The 24,174-nt window shown below is 39.9% G+C and overlaps 1 protein-coding gene across 5 annotated transcripts in view; it reads right to left on the reverse strand.

Annotated features, from left to right (window-relative positions):
• The window catches only part of LOC148878577 (RNI-like superfamily protein), a 113,648-nt gene that overhangs the window by 51,145 nt on the left and 38,329 nt on the right, over positions 1-24,174 (reverse strand). For all 5 annotated transcript variants that reach the window (XR_016102954.1, XR_016102968.1, XR_016102977.1 and 2 more), the window contains exons 8-10: positions 8,800-8,842; positions 3,155-3,217; positions 1,978-2,207 (exon numbers count right to left, since the gene is read on the reverse strand). Coding sequence is in view for 2 of the 5 variants with exons in the window: in XM_088956874.1 (XP_088813000.1) it covers positions 1,978-2,207; positions 3,155-3,217; positions 8,800-8,842 (336 nt within the window). In the remaining 3 variants the exon portion in view is untranslated. The remainder of the gene's footprint in view (positions 1-1,977; positions 2,208-3,154; positions 3,218-8,799; positions 8,843-24,174) is intronic.

Genomic DNA, 24,174 nt, shown 5'->3' on the forward strand with positions numbered 1-24,174 from the left:
TAGGGGTATTAGTGGAATTCCACTAATATTTTAAATCATAAATATAAATAGACTGGTGGGACGGCCAAACACATTTAACCGCACCCTTTTTCCTTCTCCTCTTCCTCTTCCTCTTCTTTTCTCTTCTCCTCTTCTGTTCTTGGTTTATTCTTCTTCTTTTTCTCTCTAAATTCACATCAGACTTTTGTTTCTTTTATTCAAGTGTTTGCTATACCACGAATGCTTCTAATGACCCTACACCACAGTCTATCTTCCTCACGAGGAAATCTCCACAACCATTTACTTAAGAGATCTATATTTTTCTTCAACAAATTCTCTATGCCTAGTCCACCTAACTCCTTAAGTTTACAAACCTGTTCCCATTTAACCAAGTGGTCTTTCCTTTCCTAGCTCCCATAGGAAGTCCCTCATTATTTTTTCTAGTTGTTTAGCTATTTTTGCTGGGATCCTAAAAGTGGACAAGTCTGCTAATATGGATTTAATCAAGGTAGTTCTTCCCTCCATACAGATGTAGTTCCTCCTCCACATGGCAAGCTTTTTGGTGAATCTATCCACGATTGGTTTCCAGAAACTCTCATTCTTTGGGTTCCCACCCAAAGGCTTCACAAGGTACTCTAGAGGCCAATTTTTTACCTCACAGCTTAGTATTTCAACCTATGTTTGAATGTCAATCTCTTCCATGTTAATTCCCGCCACATAACTCTTTCCCCAGTTGACATTTAGCTTTGAGATGCATTGGAAATTATCTACTAGAGTTTTCAAATTCCTCAAACTGAATTCATCACAATCCTCACAAAAGATGATGTCATCTGCAAATTGCAAATGGGTCACTAAAACCTCAGATCTACCAATCCTCCAGCCTTTGATCAGATTTTCTTGGTCAGCCCTAATGATTTGGTCACAAATAGGAGCATGAGACAACCAAGGTCAACTCTTCATTTGCTTTTAATAGGAATAGTAAATTTTTGTGACAATTAATCATGGTTGTCTTTGTCTTGTGCTCCTATTTGTGACCAAAATCTATCAATTGAACTCCCAAAACTACCCTTACAATGATTCTTTAAAGAAAAAGGAGAAAACTGGACCCCTCCTACCTCAAATAAGACTCAGACATAAATCAATGTGCATTAACCAGAATTTATGAAAGACAATGGCTCTACAACCTTGGGCAAGTCAAACTTTGGAATCCACTGGTCAAATGTTTGATTTTGTTGACCAAAATCTGCAGTCTTTAAAAAAATAGCTCCAAAGATATTTCAAGATACAAAGTTGTGTTTATCCAATTTAGCTGAAACTTGGCAAATATCTGGTAAAATATGAGTACTATTTTGTGACAAAATTTGGATTTAATCCACCAAATAACTTGGGAGATATAGCCTGAATGCTCAGCAATCAGCACTGTCAAGCTGGATTTCGGACAATCACCTATGCCATTTTAGTTCTTCTTGTCTTGTTTTCTTTTTTTTTTTTTTTTTGCTTCTATGTTTGCATGGCATGGTTAAGAGTTACTAACAGGGGTCATTTGATATTAGATCGTTTTGTATTAAGGTTTGATACAAGTACCACAAGCCATTAAAGAATGAAGAAACAACTGCAACATGAGAATGGCAGGTCTACCTTTTCCTCTTCCTGATAGGCAGCAAAGAACTTTATTAATCAAAGAGAAGAAGGAAACAACACAAGTACCTACACCTAGAAGACTGAGGGAAAGGCAAAAAATTCCATAAACCAAAGTAAAGAAAAAAAAAGAAAAAAAGAAGGCAAGAAAACAAAAGCTACTCTGGAGGAGCCATCTACACAAAACTCTGTTGCTTCTAATAATGCTTGAAGCTTTAGCCAAGAAGTAATATGGAAGTTGAAATCGTTTAATTGGAAAACTGTATATCATTAAGGTAAATCAAGTAATAAATGTCATCACCTATCACAAGTTGACGAGTCTATGAAGCAATAATTGCATTAAAAGCACAAAAGGTATACCTTCCTGACAATAGAAAAGATAACACCCCAGAAGGTATGGTTACTGCATTGTCTTCAAGAATGCTTGAAGCTTTGATTGAGAGGTACTGAATCCCATGTGTTTGAATACCCTCTGTATATAAGGAATTAAAAATTGCATTGATAGCATGTGAAGAAAGCCTGCAATGAACAAACTCAAGTGATAACAATGTGTGACTGTTCAGGTTCAGAAGTCTGCATGCTCCATTAACCTGTAAGATTGGTGCATGGTAATTCATAAGTGATGACCAAAAAGTGAGCAATGAAGGAACAAAATTTATCCTTAAAATTTTTTCTGAATAGGAAACCCAAGTATCAGAGGATTGCAATGATTCAACATCCATTGAAAAGGAGGCAAAATGGATGAAATACATTGTCTGTAAACAATAAACCAATTGCTTTCTCCGACTGGTGGTTTCCTCAATCCTCACACCTTATGATTCAAAAATGGTTGAGCATAAACTTTGAAGAAAAGGACTCGATCTTATTGAGGAATCTCCTTTTGTTGTTTTTTGGGGGTTATGTAAGGAAAGGGTAGGTGGAGATTCAAGGCAAAGGCAAGACCACTCCTTAGGATTTATAAGGATATATTTTCTGATGCATTATGGATTGAAAGTTTATCTTGAAAGAAGGGGCTATGGTTTCGTGTGATGGTAAAATCTCAAGCTGACAAACATGAGAAGATGTGTTAAAAGTCTGAGAGCAGCAACTTTATGCAAGAAAATGCTGATAGTTAGGTCCTTATCCAGTCCATTCTTTCCAATACACCAGATAGCTGAGACCAACATTGGGTAATAGCCTTTGATTTATCTTAAAAGACTTTGAGGATATATAATGGATTAATTTAGACAATGGATGAGATTGTGAGACATTGGTCCTCTTTTCAGGTTTTTGTGGATGGGGATCATGTACTTTTTGTATCTGTTTTATATCTATGTTAATCCAATATTTTTTGTATCTTTTTTATGGTTATCATTTGTAATAATTTAACTTTTAAGTTATAACTATTAGACACCACTACAGTCACTTGTTAATTATTAACCAAATCAAACAGTTCCATTTATGTCACGCTTCTGTGCTTCAAGTGTCCAGGCTACAAACAGATGTGCTGGTACACATTGAATACAAAAGGTTATATGTTCTCCAGATATAAACTTACATGTTCTTTGGATTTGATCCTCCTTAAGACCACACTTTGCAACCTGCTATCTCGTAATAACTCCTGCAAATGACAAGAGACATTAGAGAGAAAAAAGGCATGAGATAAGTCACAACTAATTATCAAAATAACCAACATTTCTTTTCTCCCTTTCTTTTCTATTTCTTTATACTACATTTAGATTTTCAATCATTGAAACTACATAGGCCATATTTTTTTCTAATCGGTCATTAACATTTTCTTTTGAAAGGGTACCTGAATCAAATAGATATAGAGAGGCTCACTGATTCTACTAGGCGGGGAAGAGAAGAAGAAGAGGAAATGAGAAAGAGAAGAAAAGAAGAATGAGAGAAAGACATGGGGAAATTCGGAATAGGTTAATCAACCCCTATGCTCAAACTTCTGGGATAGACTACTTGAAGACCTTTGCACCGGTGGCCAAGATGAGTTCAAGTATTTGTCTATACTCAAACTCAATCTGATCATACTCTGTTTGTGAAGAGAAGGGGATCATTGGTGTCAGTGTTGATAGTGTATGTGAATGACATTGTAGTCACAACAAATGACCTGAGTGAGATTGATACCTTGAAGAGGAACCTACACCAAGAGTTTGAGATTAAGGACCTTGGGGAGCTAATGTATTTTCTAGGCATCGAGGTGGCAAATTCCAAACATGGGATCTTCATTTCACAATGGAAGCATGTTTTGGACCTACTATAGGAGATAGGAAAACTTGAGGCAAGGCCAACTAATACACCTATTGATTAGAACCACAGGACGAATGCTTCAGATGGTGAGCTAGTGAAGGATGTTGGTAGGTATCATAGGTTGGTGGGCCGGTTGCTATACTTATGCATGACACGACCAAATATCTCTTATGCAGTTAGTGTGGTAAATCAGTACATGCAATGCCCCACGGGTACAGCACTAGGAGGCTATTGACAATATACTTGCCTATTTGAATGGACACCTAGGAAGAGATATACTGTTTGCTGACCATGGACACTTCACACTTGAAGTTAGAAGCTTAAACATATGTTGATTGGGCAAGGTGCCTAGATGACAATAGATCTACATCAGGAGTTTGCACCCTTTTTGGAGGTAATTTGGTTTTATCGTAGAGTAAGAAACAATCAGTTGTAGAAAGGTCAAGTGTAGAAGCTGAATACAGAGCTATGGCACATGGTGTTTTAAAGCTCTTTTGGGTCCGGTCCATGTTAGGAGAGATTGGAATTGAGGCAAAAGAACCTATGATGCCACACTATGATAATCAAGCAACAATTAACATTTCCCATAACCCAATTCAACATGATAGGACGAAGCATATAGAAGTGGATAAACATTTTATATAGGAAAGGGTAACATCTGGAGAAGTGTGCCTACCATATGTTGCATCTGACTTACAACTAGCTGATGTTCTCACAAAAGGAGTTGCGAGAAACAAGCTTGAGCATGATCTACGCAAGTTGGGAATGTGTGACATCCATTCCCAACTTAAGGGGGAATGTTGAGATTGGGCTGATATCACTTGTTTTTTGTTTATAATGTTTAGTTAGAGTTATTGGGCCCAAGGCCCATTAGTTTATGTTTTGTTAAGAGTGCTTCTTATATTCTATAGTAGTAGCCGATTTACTAAGGGCAAGGTTCAAAGTACCAACACATATCAGCCCGTACTGGCCGATACGTATCGTTCCGGCACCCCACCGATACGCCCCTACAATGGGTGTATCGGTGGTATGATCGATTCAGGGTGTGGCGACGACCTAAACTATCTCCCCTGAACCAGTCGGCTAAAAAAAAAAACCACCAAAAGGAGTACCGATTCGCCCGATACGCCCATACGGCGTATCGGGCATATTGATATTTTGAACCTTGACTAAGGGTATACTTGTCATTATGTTCAGATTTTTTTTATGAGTATATAAGATAATGAAAGGGGTGGCCAGATCTGGTTTTTGGCTTTCTCCCTTCTTCTCTTCTCTACAAAATCTTCTTTTCTCTTTCTTTTCTATCACAGGTTTCATATCAGATTGGAGTTTTGCACTTTCTACTCAAGCCACCATATAAGAGGAGAGTTTTAGGTGGAAAGAGGCCTTCCCATAACTGTTCAAGTCTTAGTTGGAATTTTATACAGTACTTCTAAGTCTGAATTGTTTTGTATCTAATCTAAAGTCTCCAGATTATTTTTGAAGTTGGTCAATTGCTTAATTACTTTATTTCTCAGTTTCGGTATAAGTAGGAGTCTATAGTGAAGATAACTAGCTATGCAAGCTGTAGGTACATAGTACTCGCTCAATCCTTTAGAGTACAAAAGACACCAAATTGATACCACGTGGACGCTTGTGATTAATTTGCAGCTCATCGGTCGTCTGCGATGAACTTACAATGCATTGCACGCCTGCGGTAAACACACGGTCTATCACATGTTCGCGATGGACTTACGCTTGACACAAGCCTAAAACAGGTTCTAGTTAAACCTGTGATGAACCCTTAGACGTGCATGGCTTTGCGATAAACCTCAGACTTACGTGGTTCTGGGATGAACTTCGGAAGAGCGCGGTCCCGCGATAAACCCTAGACCATTACAGAGCTGTGAGTCATTGAGAACCGAACTTAAATATTGACTGCACGTGTAATTTTAAGTTGCATGCGTAATAAAGTGCCACACAGATTTAATAAAAAGGCTGCCCACTATAAAATGGCGTCACTTACAGCCATGTCGGTTAAATAAGACGGAAACGCAGTAGTACGCGTGGATTATGAGAATCCTCAGGTGAAAGGAAAGTCAACCTTTGAGAGATCTCATAAGACACGTGGTGAAGCCCTAGCAATGTTCCTTAATGACCAACAGTGAATCTAATATTCCCTTTCCTAATAGGAATCAAGCACTTTCGGCTCCTTCCTTTCAGGACCTCGGGATCCCTCCTTATAAATGAGGGTCTCTCTCATAACAAAGATTATTCATTCGACCATTGATTCACTCACTCATTGGATTCCCTGTTCAGCCGTCTCGCCACTCTCCTTGCCCTAGCCCTCTCAGTTGATTCTCTATTCCCGGTCTTCCTTTGTCCTTCAAGGAGACCATTCCCACCTAGCCTGGCCACTTCCTACTTACACAAGTATATCTCAGATAAGGATTATTGTTGAGCCTTATTTCAGTCCTAATGTAGGATATGCGTGGGATGCGATCCTTAATAGTTCACTGTTGGCGGAAGCCAATGTCCCGGGGTCCCGGGGACTCATTCTCACTGAAACAAGGGGTGGGTCTTTACCAACTTAAAAATCCAAGATTTTAGAGAAGAAAAAAGAGGGGCAGGGCACTCTTAATTCTTCATTCGAAACTAATGAATGTCGGGTCAGGGGTTTCTGCCTTGTTACCAAAAAGGGGAGTTGGGTAAAGCAAACTCCCTCCTTGGACGAGCCGGCTTTCTTCACATGCTTGAGCGCATCCGTTGTGCTAACAGCATGATTCAAAACTACAGCGCAACAAGCAACAGATTGAGCGCTAGCGCTCAAGCATATCATAAGGACTGTGCTTTTGATCTGATTTACTGAATTGAATTTTCTCCTATGAGAGTTTTGATTTCTGAATTTTGTTCTCTTAGTTCTCCCCATATTTGTTGTTTTTATTTCTGCTACAGTGACGTAAACAGTATTCATGAAAAGTACCTACTGTTCAAGAATACTTATTTCAGGTTCGATTTGCTTCCACACATTTAGCAGCTCCTACATTCGGGCCTCATTAGAATGCTTTTTTTATCAGTATCTGCATTAGAATGCTTTGCAGCATAACCTTCCAGTAAGGCTATAACAGTATAGAGATTTGCCAACAATATTGACTCATTTCATGCCATTCGTCCATCATTTTTGAGAAATTTGACATTTTGTACAACCATACTGTTACTATTTAATACGACAACGGAAGAAAAGAAGATCCAGCTGAATGAAGAAAGAGAACTATAACATCTTATATTTCAAAAAAAAAGATGATATACAGAGCTGTAATAATTACTGTGGGATTAAACTCATGAGCCACAATATGAAACTTTGGGAGAGAATAATCGAGCAAAGATTAGAACATGAGACAAACATATCAAAGAACAAATTTGGGTTTATACTAGGGAGATCAACCATGGAAGATATCTTTCTTTTGAGATGAATGATGGAAAAATGCAGAGAGAAGACAATAAATCTTTATATGGTATTCATTGATCTAGAAGTATATGAAAGAATCCCTAGAGAGATAGTACGGTGGGTTTTCGAAAATAAAGAGTTCCAAATAGGTATGTAGATTGTGGACCTAATTAAGGATTGTATGAGGGTGCAAAAACCAATGTTTGAACTCTGTGGGAAAGGCATCAGATTTTACAGTTATGGTGGGTCTTCACCTAGGCTCAGCACTTGGTCCTTATTTATTAACACTAATCCTAGATGGATTGATTAAACATATTTAGGAGGAGGTCCTGTGAAGTTTTTTTTTGCAAATGGCATTGTATTAATAGATGAAACTAATGAAGGACTAAATGCAAAATTAGGTCTATGGAAAAATACCTTAGAAACAGAGGTTTTAAGAAGAACTAAAACAGAACATATATGCTATGTAAATTTAATATGAACTGGAGTGCAAATCAGAGCAAACTTAGAATTGGGGTCCAAGAGATAACTCAATGTAACTTTTTTGTTACCTTGGTTCAATAATTAATAACATGGGAGAGATTAGGAGGATATCATCCATAGAATTAGAGCAAGTTGGGCAAAATTGAGTGGCACATCTGGAGTCTTATATCATATGTGAATACCATTTAGGTTAAAGAGAAAACTCTATAAAACAGTTGTAAGGTCAGCAATGCTGTATGGAGCAAAGTATTGGGCAGTCAAGACATGTCCAAAAAATGAGTGTGGCAGAAATACATATGCTGAGATGAATGAGTGGAACAAACTAGGAAGGATAGGGTCAGAAATGAAGTCATTTAAAGGAACCTAGGAGTAGCTACAATAGGTGATAAAATGAGAGAACTAGTCTAAGATGGTTTGGTTGCGTGCATAGAAGGCCATCTATAGCACCCATAAGAAGCCATTTATTGCAAGTTGAGGGGACTAGAATGGCTAGTGGCAGACCAAAAAGAACACAAGTTGAATGCAGTAAAAAATGATTTAAGCACTCATACTTTAGAGGTGGATATGACACTAAGCAGAAGGGAATGGCAAAACAGGATTCATGTAGCCAACTGTTAGGATAGATAATGAGATAAGGGACCATATTTATTTTCTATACATAGGAGAGACTAATGACCCAACATTTTGCATAGGAATTCTATATCTTGAATAATTTTTCTTCTGCTTATTTGTTGGTAGAATTTTCAATTATTACATACTAGAAAGAACTGTCAAAAGAAACATATTTTCTATAGAATCAAATATATACTTTTTGGGTATCAGATAGCATTCTCTCAATTCCTGACTGCTGTACTCCCCTTAATAAACCAAATGGAAACAGACAAGACAAATATGATACCAAGTTAATTGAAAACATAGAATAGCAACAGGAAAATCCTGGAGATCAACTCAAGTGAAAAGTAACATATAAACTTAAAACAGCTTATCAGAGTCTCCTTCAATCTATCAAAAAAGAAAGAAAAATTTACGCATGTTTCTGCAACACAAAGCACATTTTGAAGTCTCAGTTTTCTGCATAAAGAAAGAAGGATGTGTTATAGCCCACATTAACACAGGTGCATTCAAGTGGTAAAAAATGAAAGAGAATTACCGTCGCATTTATAAATTGTATAATTGAAAGCTCAGCAAAGAGTCAAGAAACATGTTACTGATAAACATTGTCCTAGCTGCATGACTTTAGGCTTATTTTATTAGGTAATTGAAAATAATAAAGTGATTTAGCCATAATTTGACAAAAAAATAGGGCAAATTTCTTAAACTACCCCTACTGTTTGTGACAACTAACTAATTACTCCCCTACCATTAGGGTTCCGTCACAATCTGTCATAATCCACTCACATGCCACACCACGTGACTGTTATATTTTGAAAAATAACAGTAATACCCTTGTCTTCACCCCCACGCCGATGCTTGTCATCTGAAACGTGGGGGGTGTTGGTGCTTGCGATCAAAACCTCAGGAGCAAGTGCTTGCTTCTCTTCACCCTCGGCACCAGTGCTTGCTGTGTAAAACGGGGAGGAGGGGTGTGCTTGTGCTTGTCGTCTGAAAATGAGTTCAGTCCTAGGGCCCATCAGAAGCAGATCTACTGGTTCAAGGCTTATTTCATCTAACGAGCAAACCTTCACGAAGATTCAACCTTGAAAGCTGATTAGTTTGAACCACCATTTGCTGCAAGGTGTTAGGTGTATAATGTTTTTTTTTTTTTTCTGTTTTTTCTCTCCACCACCATCCCTGCAAAAGAGGGGATTGCCAACCTCAATCGGTGAAGAAAAAGGTCATCGTGGTTGAGCTTTGATCTTTCGAGCTTCCCGAGCTGAAATAGTTGGCTCTTCGAACTGAGAGGTGGTTTGCACCGATGGCAATGTCAGTCAGGAATCTCTGGTGAATCCTGGACGTAATCGACAAGTTACATCCAGAGATAACTTTGTTCGGGAATTTCTCATGAACAACGTTATTTGGTGGGGAGGAGGTGATGCCTTCTCCACTTGGTCCTCTCCACTCGGACGTAATCGACAATTTGCATTGGAAAAATGGTGAGGAGTTGGTTCCGTCTCCACTCTTCTAATACTTCCTGAATTCTCTCAGAGCCACCGCCTCAGGTCTGAAACTTGGGTGTTCATCACTCCACCAGTCACCAAAGCCAACTTCCTGGATGCTTTAGTTGCTAATTGCTTTTAGGTTTAGGCAACCCCATCCTTGCCCAGTACCAGTTGAACAAAACACAAAGTTAATCCTTCAGAAGGGGCAGAATCCCTCTCCAAAGAAGATTCATCTTCTTCTCCTCCCTCACCCCTAAAACCCCTGTAACTCACCACTAAGAGGAACTCTAGCAATGCATGAAACTCCATCGTCCTCCACCTCGCTCAGCCCCTATATAATGATACCTTATGTGATCATTTGCATCACAAAGTCCTTAATTCCTTCACAACTTTCTTTCTCTGTTTTCTGTAGGAAATGGCAAGAACCAAGCAAATTGCAAGGAAATAACATTTTCTCTGTCTTTGGTTTAATTTTCTTCTTGATCAGAGATGAAGGGGTTTCCAAGTTGCTCATCGCTAACCCAGCAATCTGCAAATCATTCATCGTTTCAACGAGGGGCCCTACTGTTCTGTCTGGTTTATTATTCTTTCGTCTTGAAAGAACCTTTTCTATGTCTTCACTTTTCTTGGAGAGATTAACACAGGAAAAAGAAGTTCGGAGAGATTGATGAAATTTTTTCATCAATTGTGTTTTATTTTGAAAATTTGAGGATGGTAAAGGGCAAATTCGACATTTCATTTTTTCCGTTAGCATTTAACGCCAATGACAATTGTCAGAAATAGTAGGGGTACTTTAAGACAATATATAAATAGTAAGGGTAGAGTTAGTCAATTAGCTAAACAGTAGGGGTAGTTTAAGAAATTTTCCCAAAAAAATATGGCTGAAATACAGTGATAAACTTGAGCATGTCTTCACTTTAGACTTAGTTTGAATCCCAATTCTTGTTTTTTTTTTTTTCATAACAAATAAAAAGATAATTGTTGAGTTGGGCTGGTTTCATGTTATTGGGCCCAGTCATTTATTTTTTATTTTTAAGTTGTTAAGTTAGGAAGTTATTGGGTTTTAGGCCCATTAGTTTATGCTTTTAAATTGTGACTGTTCAGCTACTTAAAGTAGTCGCCCTACTAAGGGCATTCTTGTAATCTCTTATTATTTTATTTTAAGTATATAATTCAAAGAGGGGTTGGTGGCCAGATCTATTCAATTCTGGCGATATCCCACTCTCTTTTCTTCTCCTCTCTTCTTCTCTACTGCTGAAACCTTTCAACTTCTTCTACTTTTCTTCAGAAGGCATTAATCTAAAACTGTTATCAGCAACTTCTACTTGGTACCAAAGCAGGCCGAAGGTTTCTTGTGCTGCTTTATCATGCAGCCCTAGATCGGCCAACTGCATGGTGATTTGAGAGGCTGATCGAAGATCTCAGGTAAGCCCAGTTTTTGATTTTTTTTATGGATCAGTTTTGCCCTGTAGCTGGTCTAGGGTTTCCCATCAAATTTAGGAAGAATTGGAGAAAGGGGGAGTGTCCTGTTTTTGTAGGACTCTTCGATTTTGACCTAAGAAGTGGCGCCCTAAATTTTTAGGGTTCCTTGGAGTTTTCTGAAGATGGTGGTTCAAGTCCTACCTTTTTTGGAGGTCTCTGGAGGGAGCGGTTGCCTCTTCTCTCTTCTCCCGTCCTGTGGAAAGGTAATCTTTGTGGGAGGATCATCTTGGGTACCAAAAGGGTGTCTGTGGTACCTGAAGGGATTTATTTCATATTCTAACCCTTTTTTGAGAATTATGGAGGGTAACGGAGCTGAAAACAAACCCGGGAGTGAAATGGGACTAGTGGGAGGAGGTGTCGGAGACCTTTTCGGGGCTGAGACCATCACTACAGTTAAGTTAGATGGTACAAACTATTTAGAATGGTCACAATATGCAAAGATGGCCATTGGTGCTAATGGGAAGTTCGGGTATATCACTGGTGAGGAAATGAAACCCGAGACTAACAACTCTCGGTGGGTACAGGAAAATTATATGGTAAGGACTTGGCTGTGTAATTCGATGCTGCCCCATATAAGTAAAAATTTTTTGTGGGCAAATACAACTACGGAAATATGGGATGGGGTTGCAGAAACCTACTCACAGAGTGAAAATGTTGCTAGGACCTATCAATTGAGGAATCAGATTATTGCTACTAGGTAGGGAGATAGACCTATTGTTTTTTATTTTTCGGCCCTTAAAACCCTGTGGTAGGAGATTGACCATTTGGAGACAGTTGTTTGGAAAACCACTAAGGATGCAACTGCCTACCAGAAGCTCCAAGAGAAGTATAGAGTCTTTGAATTTCTTGTTGGTCTTAATCCCGAATATGATATTGCAAGGCAACATATCCTTTCCAGGGACAGTGTTATTCTTTCTCAGGCATATGCCTTTGTATCAGGGAAAGAGAATAGGAGGAATGTGATGTTGAAGAATTCTAGTTTTGAACAATCAGCCATGGTCAGTACTGTGAACCCTAAACAGAGTGGAGATTGGGGTGGCAGTGTAGAGTGGAAGCTTCATCCTCATCTTGTGCCTAATAGACTTAAAAATAAGAAGGGAAATGCTAACATGGCAGTCACTGGTGACATACCTGGCCCCCCTACTACAACTACTTTGGAGTCTATTGCAGCTGTGCAGTGAGGGCCGAACTTGAGAGATATGGGCAGTTCCTAAATCAGCGAGACACAATCATCCCTAATCCAGTAACAGGTGGACAGCTAGGTACAGGTGGTTCTAGTGGAGCACATTCTACTTCCTTTGCTCATACAGTAGGTAATTCACATGCCACTGCAAACTATGTTTCTACTACAGGTAAGGAAGGACCTCCTTGAATTATAGATTCTAGAGCCTCAGAGCACATGACCCATAGTTTCACTATTTTTTCTTCTTACCAACTCTGTTCTGGTAGAGATAGAGTCTCCACAGCCGATAGATCTCATGTTCCCATTGCTGGGAAGGGGTCCGTCAAGATTATTGATTCCACTTCCCTACCCTCCGTCCTTCATGTTCCCAGATTGAGTACTAACTTGTTATTTGTTAGTAGTTTGACTAAGAACTTGAATTGCACAGTGATTTTTTCTCCTGGTCATTGTGTTTTGCAGGATCTGGATTAAAAGAGGACGATTGGGAGTGGTCATGAAGTGAATGGAATCTACCTCCTGGATGTGCTTCCTCATCATCAGGGTCATCATGTTAGCAGGGATATTGAGTCAGAGCCTGTGAGTCAGGTTATGCTTTGGCATAATCGTTTGGGTCATTTGTCTTTTTCTTCTTTGCATTTTTTATTTCCAAAGTTATTTGAGTCTGTTAATTTGTCCAGTTTAGAGTGTGAAGGTTGTCAGCTTGGAAAACATTGTAGACATTCCTGTAAAGCTAGTAATAAAAGGTGTTCATCTGTTTTTGATGTTATTCATTCTGATGTGTGGGGACCATACCGTGTTCCTTCTATGGGTGGCTATCGATATTTCCTTTTATTTGTAATGATTTTTCTCGGTATTTTTGGATTTACTTAATGAGATCTCATGATGAGGTACCTGTTAGACAGTTTTGTATGCCCTTAGCTTCAATCAAAATGATGTACTTTATGAGTTTATTGTAAATGAATAAAAGTGCATTTTTGATTCATGTTCCCTTGGTATGTTTCTGTGTAATACCCTTAAACTGGACACTTAATGAGACTCGTGTTAGTTTAGAATGTTCACAGCCAGTGGGTCGGTCTGGGGAGACCTATCCTGACAAGGCTGACACTATGGTGCCACCAAGTCGGTTGGGGTGGCTTGTCTCAGCTACCAGGGTGAGACCCTAGGCACATACAGTGTGGGATTAATTGAATCTTTGAACTGGACCAGATTTCTAGTATTGCCCTGGACCTTGGAGATTGATGGGCAAAACTAGAAAGTTACACCCGACCCCTAGACTCGATTATGATACTGCACTAGGTGTCGGATTGGGCTGTCTTTGATGTACCAATCAGTGAGATCCTTAGCGGGGGTCAAAACCTGGGTATGTTGGGACAGTCTGAGAATTCATCTCAGTGGGTGATCATAGTGACAGGATCAGCCCCTTTGTCGAGCAAAGGTAATGATCGGGGATGCACTCTCACTAATGGAAACCAAGACTGCCGGCAGCCGATTTCAATCGTTGAGATTTGTTTTGCAAAATATATTTTATATGAGATATAAAAGTATATATATTATGGTTTCGAAATGATTTGCAAAAGGTTTTAATTCCCGGGATCCATACTTGAGAGAGTGTAACACTGTTCCTTGCAATCGAGGGAGAGGTCATCTCTTGTCGGGCAGTGTATGATCATTATGAGCTGAGAGGTTAAGTGTAAGACCATTGAGGATAATACCTGATGGGCTAATCTTGCATCTGCCCACAGTCCCTGGGTGTCACAAGGTGGCTTGGCCCAGGGACCACTTAGTGTAAGTGTTGGGCCCATAGAGCCCATCTGATGGGTTTCAGGGGGTGCACTGTCCATAATAGTGTATTCGGCCTAGCCTTGTAACAAAGGCTGGGCTGAACCCATGTGGCTGATGTGTAGATCAATGTTTGGGTCCCACGCCACACAAGGAAGCCCAACTGGGCAGCAGTTTGGAAGGCTTAATGGATACATAACCCTAAATGGGCCTTAAGCCCATTTCAAACTGGGCTAATCTGATTAGTCTTTAAGGGGCGAATTCTGAGATAAGATCAGCTGATAGGATTGGGCCCACACCCTATCCACTCAGAGAGTCCAAGATCTAAATGAGATTTAGATTTGGAAACTTCCTAATTAGATTAGGAACTAGCTGATCTAATCTGCAGATAAGATAAGGATTATCCCTTATCTTAAAGGGACTTCTAATCCAGATATGATTTGGGTTAGCAACTCCTAATGGGATTAGGAGCTGATCCCTTTAAGTCTATAAAAGGAAGAGGGGGCGGCAGCCTTTAGACAACATCACAACAGACAACCAACTGTCTTGTCTTCAGAGCTGAGATCACAGAAGAGAGAATTCTGCACCCTGCAAATACTCTCTAGCCGCCTCCTTGTAGCCGCCACCTATAGCAGTTTGATGTCCATTGCTTGGGAGAAATCAAGATTGGATCTTGATTCCAATCTTTTGGAGAAAAGATTGGTAGGAGTTGTATTCACAAGCCGTCCAGGTGATTCTTGGGAAGAATCAAGTTCTTAGGAAGGACACTGCTGATTCTGCTCCACCTTGCACTGCGCCATCTTCAGTGGGAGCAGATTTTGGTTTCTACCTTGGGCGTGAACACCTCCATTGAGGGATATTATTTCTCTGCATCAGGTATTATCTCTCTCTCCTTTTGGTTCAGATCTGGTTCAGTTTATGGTTCAAGAATGATCATTGAAAATATGATTTTTTAAATAGGGAATTCGATTCCCAGTTGAAGGGAAAGAAAAATTTTTGAAATTCGCCCCCTTTATTCTGCATTCTTGGGCGTCCATGTGATGGATTTCCTATCCCTTCAGTACCATCCTTGGTTCAACAATTTCATCAGATGGTGCTGACACAGTTTGGGGTACGAGTGAAGGTGTTCAGATAAGACAATGCCAAGGAATATTTTGAAAAAACCTTGTTTCGTATCTGTTAGAGTATGGAGTTATCCATCAGAGCGGTTGTTCTTACAGTCCACAGCAAAATGGTGTTGTAGAGAGGAAGAATAGACACATTGTTAAGATTGCAAGAAGCATGATGATCACATCTACTGCTCCAATTCAGTTTTGGGGTGATGCAATTCTCACAACAGTCTTCCTGATTAATAGGGTTCCCTCTCGTATACTTGGATTTAGCACCCCATTCAGCCTCCTTTTTCTTGAGGGGGAGATGTTCCACATTCCTCTCAGGGTGTTTGGGTGTGTTTGCTTTGCACATGTTCTTGGTCCTAACTACTTGAAGCTCGACCCTAAGGCAAAGAAGTGTGTTTTTCTTGGGTATGCAGAAAATCAAAAAGGGTACTGCTGCTATGATCCAGTCTTTGGGAGTCAGTATGTTACTATGGATGTCACCTTTTTTGAGTCAACACCCTTTTTTCTCGAAGGATCCTTCTTAGGGGGAGTGTTTTGGGGAAGTGAGTGAGTAGTCTATTCCTCTTCCAATTCCAGTTCCCGTGTCCATTCCTATGTCTAATCCTCCTATGTCACCTATCTTACCACCTCTCTTGCGTCCTGCTTCTCAGTGTTACTCACGACAGCGACTTCACGGGGAGGTTGATTCCACTGCAGAAGAACTGACATCACTTCCTATCAGTTCCTTGGAGACTCCAGATTCAGCTGACATGGACTCAAGTATTCCTCTTGATCCCTCTAATGTTTCAGTTCCTATTGATCCTACTAATCCAATTATAGATGACCTACATCTTCCTATTGCACTCAGAAAAGGGAAGAGAAAGTGTGTTGCTCATTGTATTTCATAGTACCTATCCTACAGTGGACTTTCTCTTTCCTATCATGCTTTCCTTTCTTCTCTTGACTCTGTGTCTATACCCAAGGGTGTTAGTGAGGCTCTCTCCAAACCTGAGTGGAAGACAACTATGTAGGAAGAGATGAAAGCCTTAATTAAGAATCAGATATAGGAAATTGTGGATCTATTAGAGGGCAAGGAGACTGTTGGATGCAAATGGGTTTATACAATTAAATACAAGGCAGATGGAAGTATAGAAAGGTACGAGGCCAAACTGGTTGCAAAAGGGTACACCTAAACCTATGGCATTGATTACTTAAAGACTTTTGCACTAGTTGTAAAGATAATTTCTATTCGGATCAGTCTCTCTCTTGCTGCCACATACTCCTGGCCCCTGTTTCAACTTGATGTAAAAAATGCTTTTCTGAATGGAGATTTGCAGGAAGAAGTGTATATAGATCTTCCTGCTGGTTTCTGCTGAAAAAGGGGAAGGTATGCAGACTGAAGAAGTCACTTTATGGTTTAAAACAGTCTCCTAGAGCATGGTTTGACAGGTTCAGGAAGGCCTTGATTGCTTTTGGCTACACTCAGACTCAATCAGAACATACTTTGTTTATGAAGCAGAGGGGGTCCTTGGTGTCAGTCCTGAATGTTTATGTGGATGATATTGTTGTCACAGGAAATGACCTAAGTGAGATTGACAGTTTGAAGAAGAATCTACATAGAGAATTTGAAATTAAGGATATTGGGGAGCTGAGGTAATTCTTGGGCATTGAGGTTGCATGATCAAAACTTGGAATTTTTATTTCTCAGAATCACAGAATCTTGGAATAAAGGCTTGGAACAAAGTATGTTCTGGATCTTTTACAAGAAAGAGGGAAGCTTGGAACAAAGGCTGCTAGTACTCCTATTGATCAGAACCACAGAATTAATGCATCAGAAGGTGAACTGGTAAAGGACATTGGGAGATATCAGAGACTTGTGGGGCGATTGCTATATTTATGTATGACAAGACCAGATATCTCCTATGCAGTGAGTGTAGTGAGTCAATACATGCATGCCCCACGAGTCCATCATTGGGAGGCTGTTGACAGGATTCTTGCTTATCTGAAGGGACACCTAGGCAGAGGCATACTATTTGTTGACCATGGACAGTTGAAGCTAGAGGCTTACACAGATGCTGATTGGGCAGGATTCCTTGATGATAGGAGATCTACATCAAGAGTCTGCACTTTTGTTGGGGATAATCCGGTTTCGTGGAAAAGTAAGAAATAGACAGTTGTGGCAAGATCAAGTGCAGAAGTTGAATACAAAGCCATGGCACATGGAGTTTCAGAGCTTCTCCAGATCCGCTCCTTGTTAGGAGAGATTGGTGTTGAGGCAGAAGAACCTATGATGTTGTACTGTGATAAACAGGCAGCAATTAACATTGCCCACAACCCAGTTCAGCATGATAGGACAAAGCACATTGAAGTGGATAGACATTTCATAAGAGAAAGGGTGACTTCAGGAGAAGTTTCTCTTCCATACATTGCTTCTGATTTGCAGCTTGTTGATGTTCTCACAAAAGGTGTCGCAAGGAACAAGCTAGAGCATGCTCTACGCAAGTTGGGAATGTGTGACATTTACTCCCAAGTCCCAACTTGAGGGGGAGTGTTGAGTTGGGCCAATTTCATGTTATTGGGCCCAGTCATTTATTTTTTATTTTTAAGTTGTTAAGTTAGGAAGTTATTGGGCTTTAGGCCCATTAGTTTATGCTTTTATGTTGTGAGTGTTCAGCTAATTAAAGTAGCCGCCCTACTAAGGGCATTCTTGTAATCTCTCATTATTTTATTTTAAGTATATAATTCAAAGAGGGGTTGGTGGCCAGATCTATTCAATTCTGGCGACATCCCACTCTCTTTTCTTCTCCTCTCTTCTTCTCTAATCTCTACTGCTGAAACCTTCCAACTTCTACTTTTTTTTTTTTTTTTGATAAATTCCAACTTCTACTATTCTTTACAAGGCATTCATCTGAAACTGTTATCAGCAACTTCTACTGTAATCTATTAAAAGAGTAGCTCAAGACGCAAGTTTTTGTCTTCCCCTCCACAGTATGGTTTAAAGCTAAAATGGCTGCAGTATTGGGAAACCTGGACATTCAGGGACGGTGGAACTCTATGATTTATGGTGAGGGAAGTATTGCTGGTCTATTCACGCCCTATAGGAAAACAGAAGTTAAGTTTCTCTCTTCTGTATCTTAGACTAGAAATTGAAGGAAATCCATCATCATCATCTAAGACCCATCCCAACTATCAGCTACATGAATCCTGTTTTTTCATTCCCTTCTGTTTAGTGTCATATCCAATTGGAAGTATTGGAGAAAGAAGGAAGAAGAAGAAGAAACTTCAGGGGAATCGAGTGTGATACTGTTTTTTTTTTCCGTAAATAAGAAGGATAAATTTCATTAATAAAAACTAGTGCAGTTACAAGCTTCCCGTGGAGAGGCACGAGCTGCATCCTCTCCAAACAGTAGGAAGAAAGACAAAATATAGAAAACAGATTCAGTCTACAATTGAGCCCAATACAAACTTTCCCTATTTACCCCTTGCTTTGCAAGACCATCAGCCATAGAGTTTGCTGATCTCCCCACCAATTGTATTCTCACTGTCAAGCTTCTTCTTAGGCAGTTGAATTTTTTAATTTCATTCTTAAAACACCACACCATAGATTCCGGATTTTGTAGCCAGCCCACTACCACCTTGGAGTCCCCTTCTATTATCAACTGTCCACACCTATCTGCACTACTAACTGTACTCCCTGAACAGCGGTAGCAAGTCCCGCCCTAGTAGAGTTTCCAACTCCTATGGGTCCTGAGAAAATAAGAACCACATTCCCACTCTCATTCCTCAGTACCCCTCCCACCCCTGACGGACCAGGATTACCAAGACTACTTCTGTCAAAATTCAGCTTCAAGAATCTTTTAGGATGGGATTCCCAAGCCATACTCACTTTAGTCTTTATGGATGAACAATTAGCCACTGCTAACCAATTCCTCCAAACATCATTAAATGAGAATTGATGGAATAGGTCCAGTGATTTTAGCCACAAGATCACCCTATTTAGAATGCAGTCCTTCATCTCTTCTAGGCTTCTCTCCTTCTCTTGGAAAATTCTGGTATTCCTTTTTTCCCACACGGACCAGATCAGCGCTGCTCTTGCACACCTCCACATAATTCATCCTCTTCTGTGCTGCCAAGGGAAGAAAGCAGGATCAAAAATCAAACTTGCATCTGCTGGCCTAAACAACCTGCACCCAAACAATGAGAAGAGCCACTCCCATAACTCTGCAGTAAATGAACAAGATATTAGTATATGGTTACAGTCCTCACCATTTAATTTAATGTCTGATACTGTTCACACCCAGAAAAAATTCCATTTAACTTAATGTTGTAAGTTACATAATTGCCCCTGAATGGGCACCCAAATATAAATAAAATGGAAGGACAATAATGCCCCTGCTCACAATGCACAATCTCAACACTCCACCTCAAGCTGGGCATAGATATCTATCATGCCCAGCTTGCCTAGGTTTCTATCAAGTTTTGACTTGTGGAGGCCTTTGATAAAGACAATCAACAAATTGATCTTCTGACTTAATGAAAGGCATACAAATTTCTCCACTAGATATCCTTTCTAATGAAGTGTCTGTCAACCATAGTGTGTTTTGTGCGATCATGTCGGACTAGATTATGAGAAATGTTTATAGAAGCTTGGTTATCACACTACATCCTCATTGGAACTTCAGCTTGGATTCTAATATCAGATATAACAAGGTCTTCAACCAAAGCAATCTTGATACACCATGAGCCATAGATCTATATTTTTCTTATACACTAGATCAAGCTACAACTGATTGCAAGCAATATGTAGTTGCACCAAACTGACCAACCTTGACAACCAAAGAATTATCCTATTCCCACATGGCAAACTTGGGGTCATCAAATTTTGGCTTCACCTCCTTGCCTACAATGAATCTTAGCTGACCCCTTCTTCCTTCGATGGTAAGCTTGGCTAATAGAGACCACTGTAAAAAGTTTGTCCCATCAAGTTTTATAGTGGTTATCATACCACTAGAAGCATTAACATTGCCCAGGAGCATTCTAGAAACAGTTTGTACCTCCTTTGGAAATTCCATTAGACTTGGACAAGAAACTCAACAGCCATACAGCACTCTAACAACAACCAACTGGCACATAATAGACCCACCAAAACAGGTCAAAACCTGGTTGAGAGCCAATAGGAGGCCAAAAACCAAGCTAGCAGCAATTTAAGAGAATAAAATCTCCCAGAAAATACCTAGGGTTCAAAAAAATCTGAAACCACTTCCCATACTCCCAGAAAGGTAAAACAACCTAAGGACAACAAGTCTCAAGCAAGAAACAGCCTCTAATGTGAAGAGAAAAGCCCACATTGAAACTGTATTTTCTTTAATCTTTGAATGAAAAATCCAAGAAAAAACATGGAAGCATCAAATGGAGATGAGACCCATACCAAAATCTTTCTAAAATCAGTGGGCACCAAACTAAACCAGATTCAAGGGTTGTCATCGGCACTTGTTGTTACACAGTTATGCCCTTAGCTCCAATCAGATTGATGTACTTATTGACATTAATTATAAATGAATAAAGTGCATAATTGATTCATGTTATATTGGTGTGTTCCTGTGTAATACTCTTAAACTGGACACTTATGAGACTCGTGTTAGTTTAGAATCTTCACAGCCGTTGGATAGATTTGGGGAGATTTATCCTGCCAAGGCTGACACTGATGTGCTGCCAAGAAGGTTGGGGTGGGGTGTCTTGTCTCAACTGCCAGGGTAAGACCCAAAACACATGTAGTGTGGGCTATCTTGAAACCCTGAACCGGACCAAATTCCAGTATTGCCTTGGACGTTGGAGATAGATGGGCAAAACTGGAATGTTACACCTGACCCCTAGACTCAATTATGGTACTGCACTAGGTGTCGGATTGGGTTGTCTTTGATATGCCAATCAGTGAGATCCTTAACCGGGTCAAAATCTGGGTATGTTAGGGCAGTCCGAGAATTCACCTGAGTAGGTGATCATAGTGACAGGATCAGCCCTTTTGTCGGACAAAGTGAATGATCGGGGAATGCACTCTCTGATGGAAACCTAAACTGTCGGCAATTGATTTCAAATTGTCGAGATTTGTTTTGCAAAATATATATATATATATATATATATATATATATATATATATATATATTATGGTTTCACAAAATGTTTGCAAAAGGTTTTAATTTCACAGGACCCATGTGAGCAAAGAGTGCAAGATTGTACCTTGCAGCCGAGGGAGAGGTCCTCTCTTGTCGGACAGTGTTTGATCATTATGGAATGAGAGGTTAAGTGTAAGACCATTGAGGGTTATACCTGATGGGCTAATCTTGCATCTGCTCACAGTCCTTGGGCCTTCATAAGGTGGCTGGACCTAAGAACCATTTAGTGTAAATGTTGGGCCCATTAAGAGCCTATACTAATGAACTCAGGGGTTCACCATGTTATGTAGTGAATTTGGCCAGGCCTTGTAACAAAGGCTGGGCCGAACTCATGTGACTAATGTGTAGATCAATGCTAGGGTCGCACGCAATACAAAGAGAGCCAAACTATCCAGCATTTAAAGGGTAAAGTGAGCACTGTGACTTAATGGGCCTAAGGCCCATTTCGAACTGGGTTTAAGTGATTTAATTAAACGGGCGAATTTGGGTTTATAACCTAATTAGAATTAGCAGTTGGATAAGATAAGTCATATCCAACTTGAGAGTCCAGATCCAAATATCAGATTTAGATCAAGAAACTCATTCCTAATTGGACTAGGAAGCTGATCCAAAGAAGATTATAAATAAGGGGGTGAATTCTACAGAAAGATCACTTCTACATCTGCTCTTGCCGCCCTGCCTAGTTTGATCTCCACCTCTTGGAGTGATCAAGAACTGCTCTTGATATTGTTTCTTGGTGAAGAAACAATCTAAAGTCGTGCTCACACAACCCTACACGATTCTTGCTGAAGAACCCTTCTTGCTGATCTTGCCTCAACATTCGCTGTGTCATCTTCAGTGGAGGCAGATTTGGTAACCTCTTTGGGCGTGAACACCTACGCTGGGAGTTTTACATTGATTTCGTATCAGGTACTACCCTCTCCCCAATCTTGGTTTCAGATTTGGTCCGATTTGTTTCAAGAACGAACCTTGAAAAATGCAGTTTTTCTAAATCAAGGAATAGGATTCCCAGATGGGAGAAAGAAATTTTTGAAATTTCGCCCAGCCACCCTGCATGGTTCGGCCATCCATATGATGGATCTCCCATCCCTTCACTTGTACGGACTACTAATGTCATCTGGTGGCAATCTGACATCAGCAGGTTTTCTTGGGTTCAAAAGTCAGCAGAAAAAAGTTCTTCCAAGATCCCAGCCTGCTCTGATACCAAGTTGGAAGTGTTGGAGAAAGGAGAAGAAGGAGAAGAGTTAGAAGAGAAGAAGAGACTTTGAGGGAATTGAGTGTGGTACTGTTCACACGCAGAAATTTTCCATTTAACATAATGTTGCAAATTACATACTTGCCCCTGAATGGGCACTCAAATACAAATTTAGTGGAAGGACAATAATGCCCCTGCTTACAATACATAATCTCAACATATCCATTGTTAAATTATGAGCATTTCTTATTACTTCAGCCCATGTCTTTTTGGTCTGCCCGAGCCCTTCTACCCCTTCAACTTGCAATAGATCACTTCTTATGGGTGTTGTAGATGGTCTTCTATGCACATGAACAAACCATCTTAGTCTACTTTCTCTCGTTTTATTAAAATGACTTCAACTTCTGACCCTATCCTTTCTAGCTTTTCCACTCATCCATCTGAGCATATGCATTTCTGCCACGCACATCTTTTGGATATGTTATTTCTTGACTTCCCAACAGGCAAACACTTTGCTCCATATAGCGTTGCTGGCCCACAATTATAGAACTTTCCTTTAAACCTAAGTGGTATCAGCCTAACACATAAGACTCCGCATGCACCCCTCCATTTTGCTCATCCTGTCCTCATTCTATGGGAAACATCCTCCTAAACCTCTCCCTTGTTATGAATTATTGAACTAATCCTGAGTGTACCCTGATTTGCACTCTTATTATTATTAAACTTACATTGCATATATTATATTCTGTTTGGTCCTACTTATTCTAAACCCTTTTGTTTCCAAGGTATTTGTCCATAAACTTTGAAGGAAACTCCAAGGTGATAATAGGGTGGACACAAGATGGGGGGGAGGGGGGGAGGCCCCTGATTTATTTATTTATTTTGTTTTTTTTTTTTGGATCAGTAAAAGGCTAAAGGCTCCTATATTTTTATCATCAGGCAAGGGATGCTAGATCTTTAGCCTCAAGAATGAAGACCTTGTTCAAATGTGTGAGTATATAGGGATCATTTGTATTGCAGGTTTGGCACTCTGGTCTTCTAGGAAGAAATGATGAACCTTTTCTTTGTACTATGGCTGATTCCTTGGGAGATCTTGTATTTGTAAGTTGTAACTCCATTTTTTCTATCAAAAAAGTTCTGATCTGTTGTACTCAGAGTGGTGCAACATGTAACACAATGTATAGAAGCACAGAAGGAAAGCAAATGCAAATAGCAGAAATCCAAAGAAAGAAGAGAGAAAAAACCAAGACTTATGTGGTTTGATCAAATTGCTTGTGTCCACGGGCAGCACCTCAGGCAGTACAATAGAACCTCATCAAAACTCACACCAAGCACCCACCCATACAACCCCTTAAAGACCATGCACTCACTCTCTGTACAAACCCAAAGTTATGT

This window comes from Nelumbo lutea, chromosome 1 (assembly GCF_056320005.1).
Source record: "Nelumbo lutea isolate HS-2025 chromosome 1, American lotus-T2T, whole genome shotgun sequence".
In the NCBI taxonomy this organism is placed as follows: Eukaryota; Viridiplantae; Streptophyta; class Magnoliopsida; order Proteales; family Nelumbonaceae; genus Nelumbo; species Nelumbo lutea.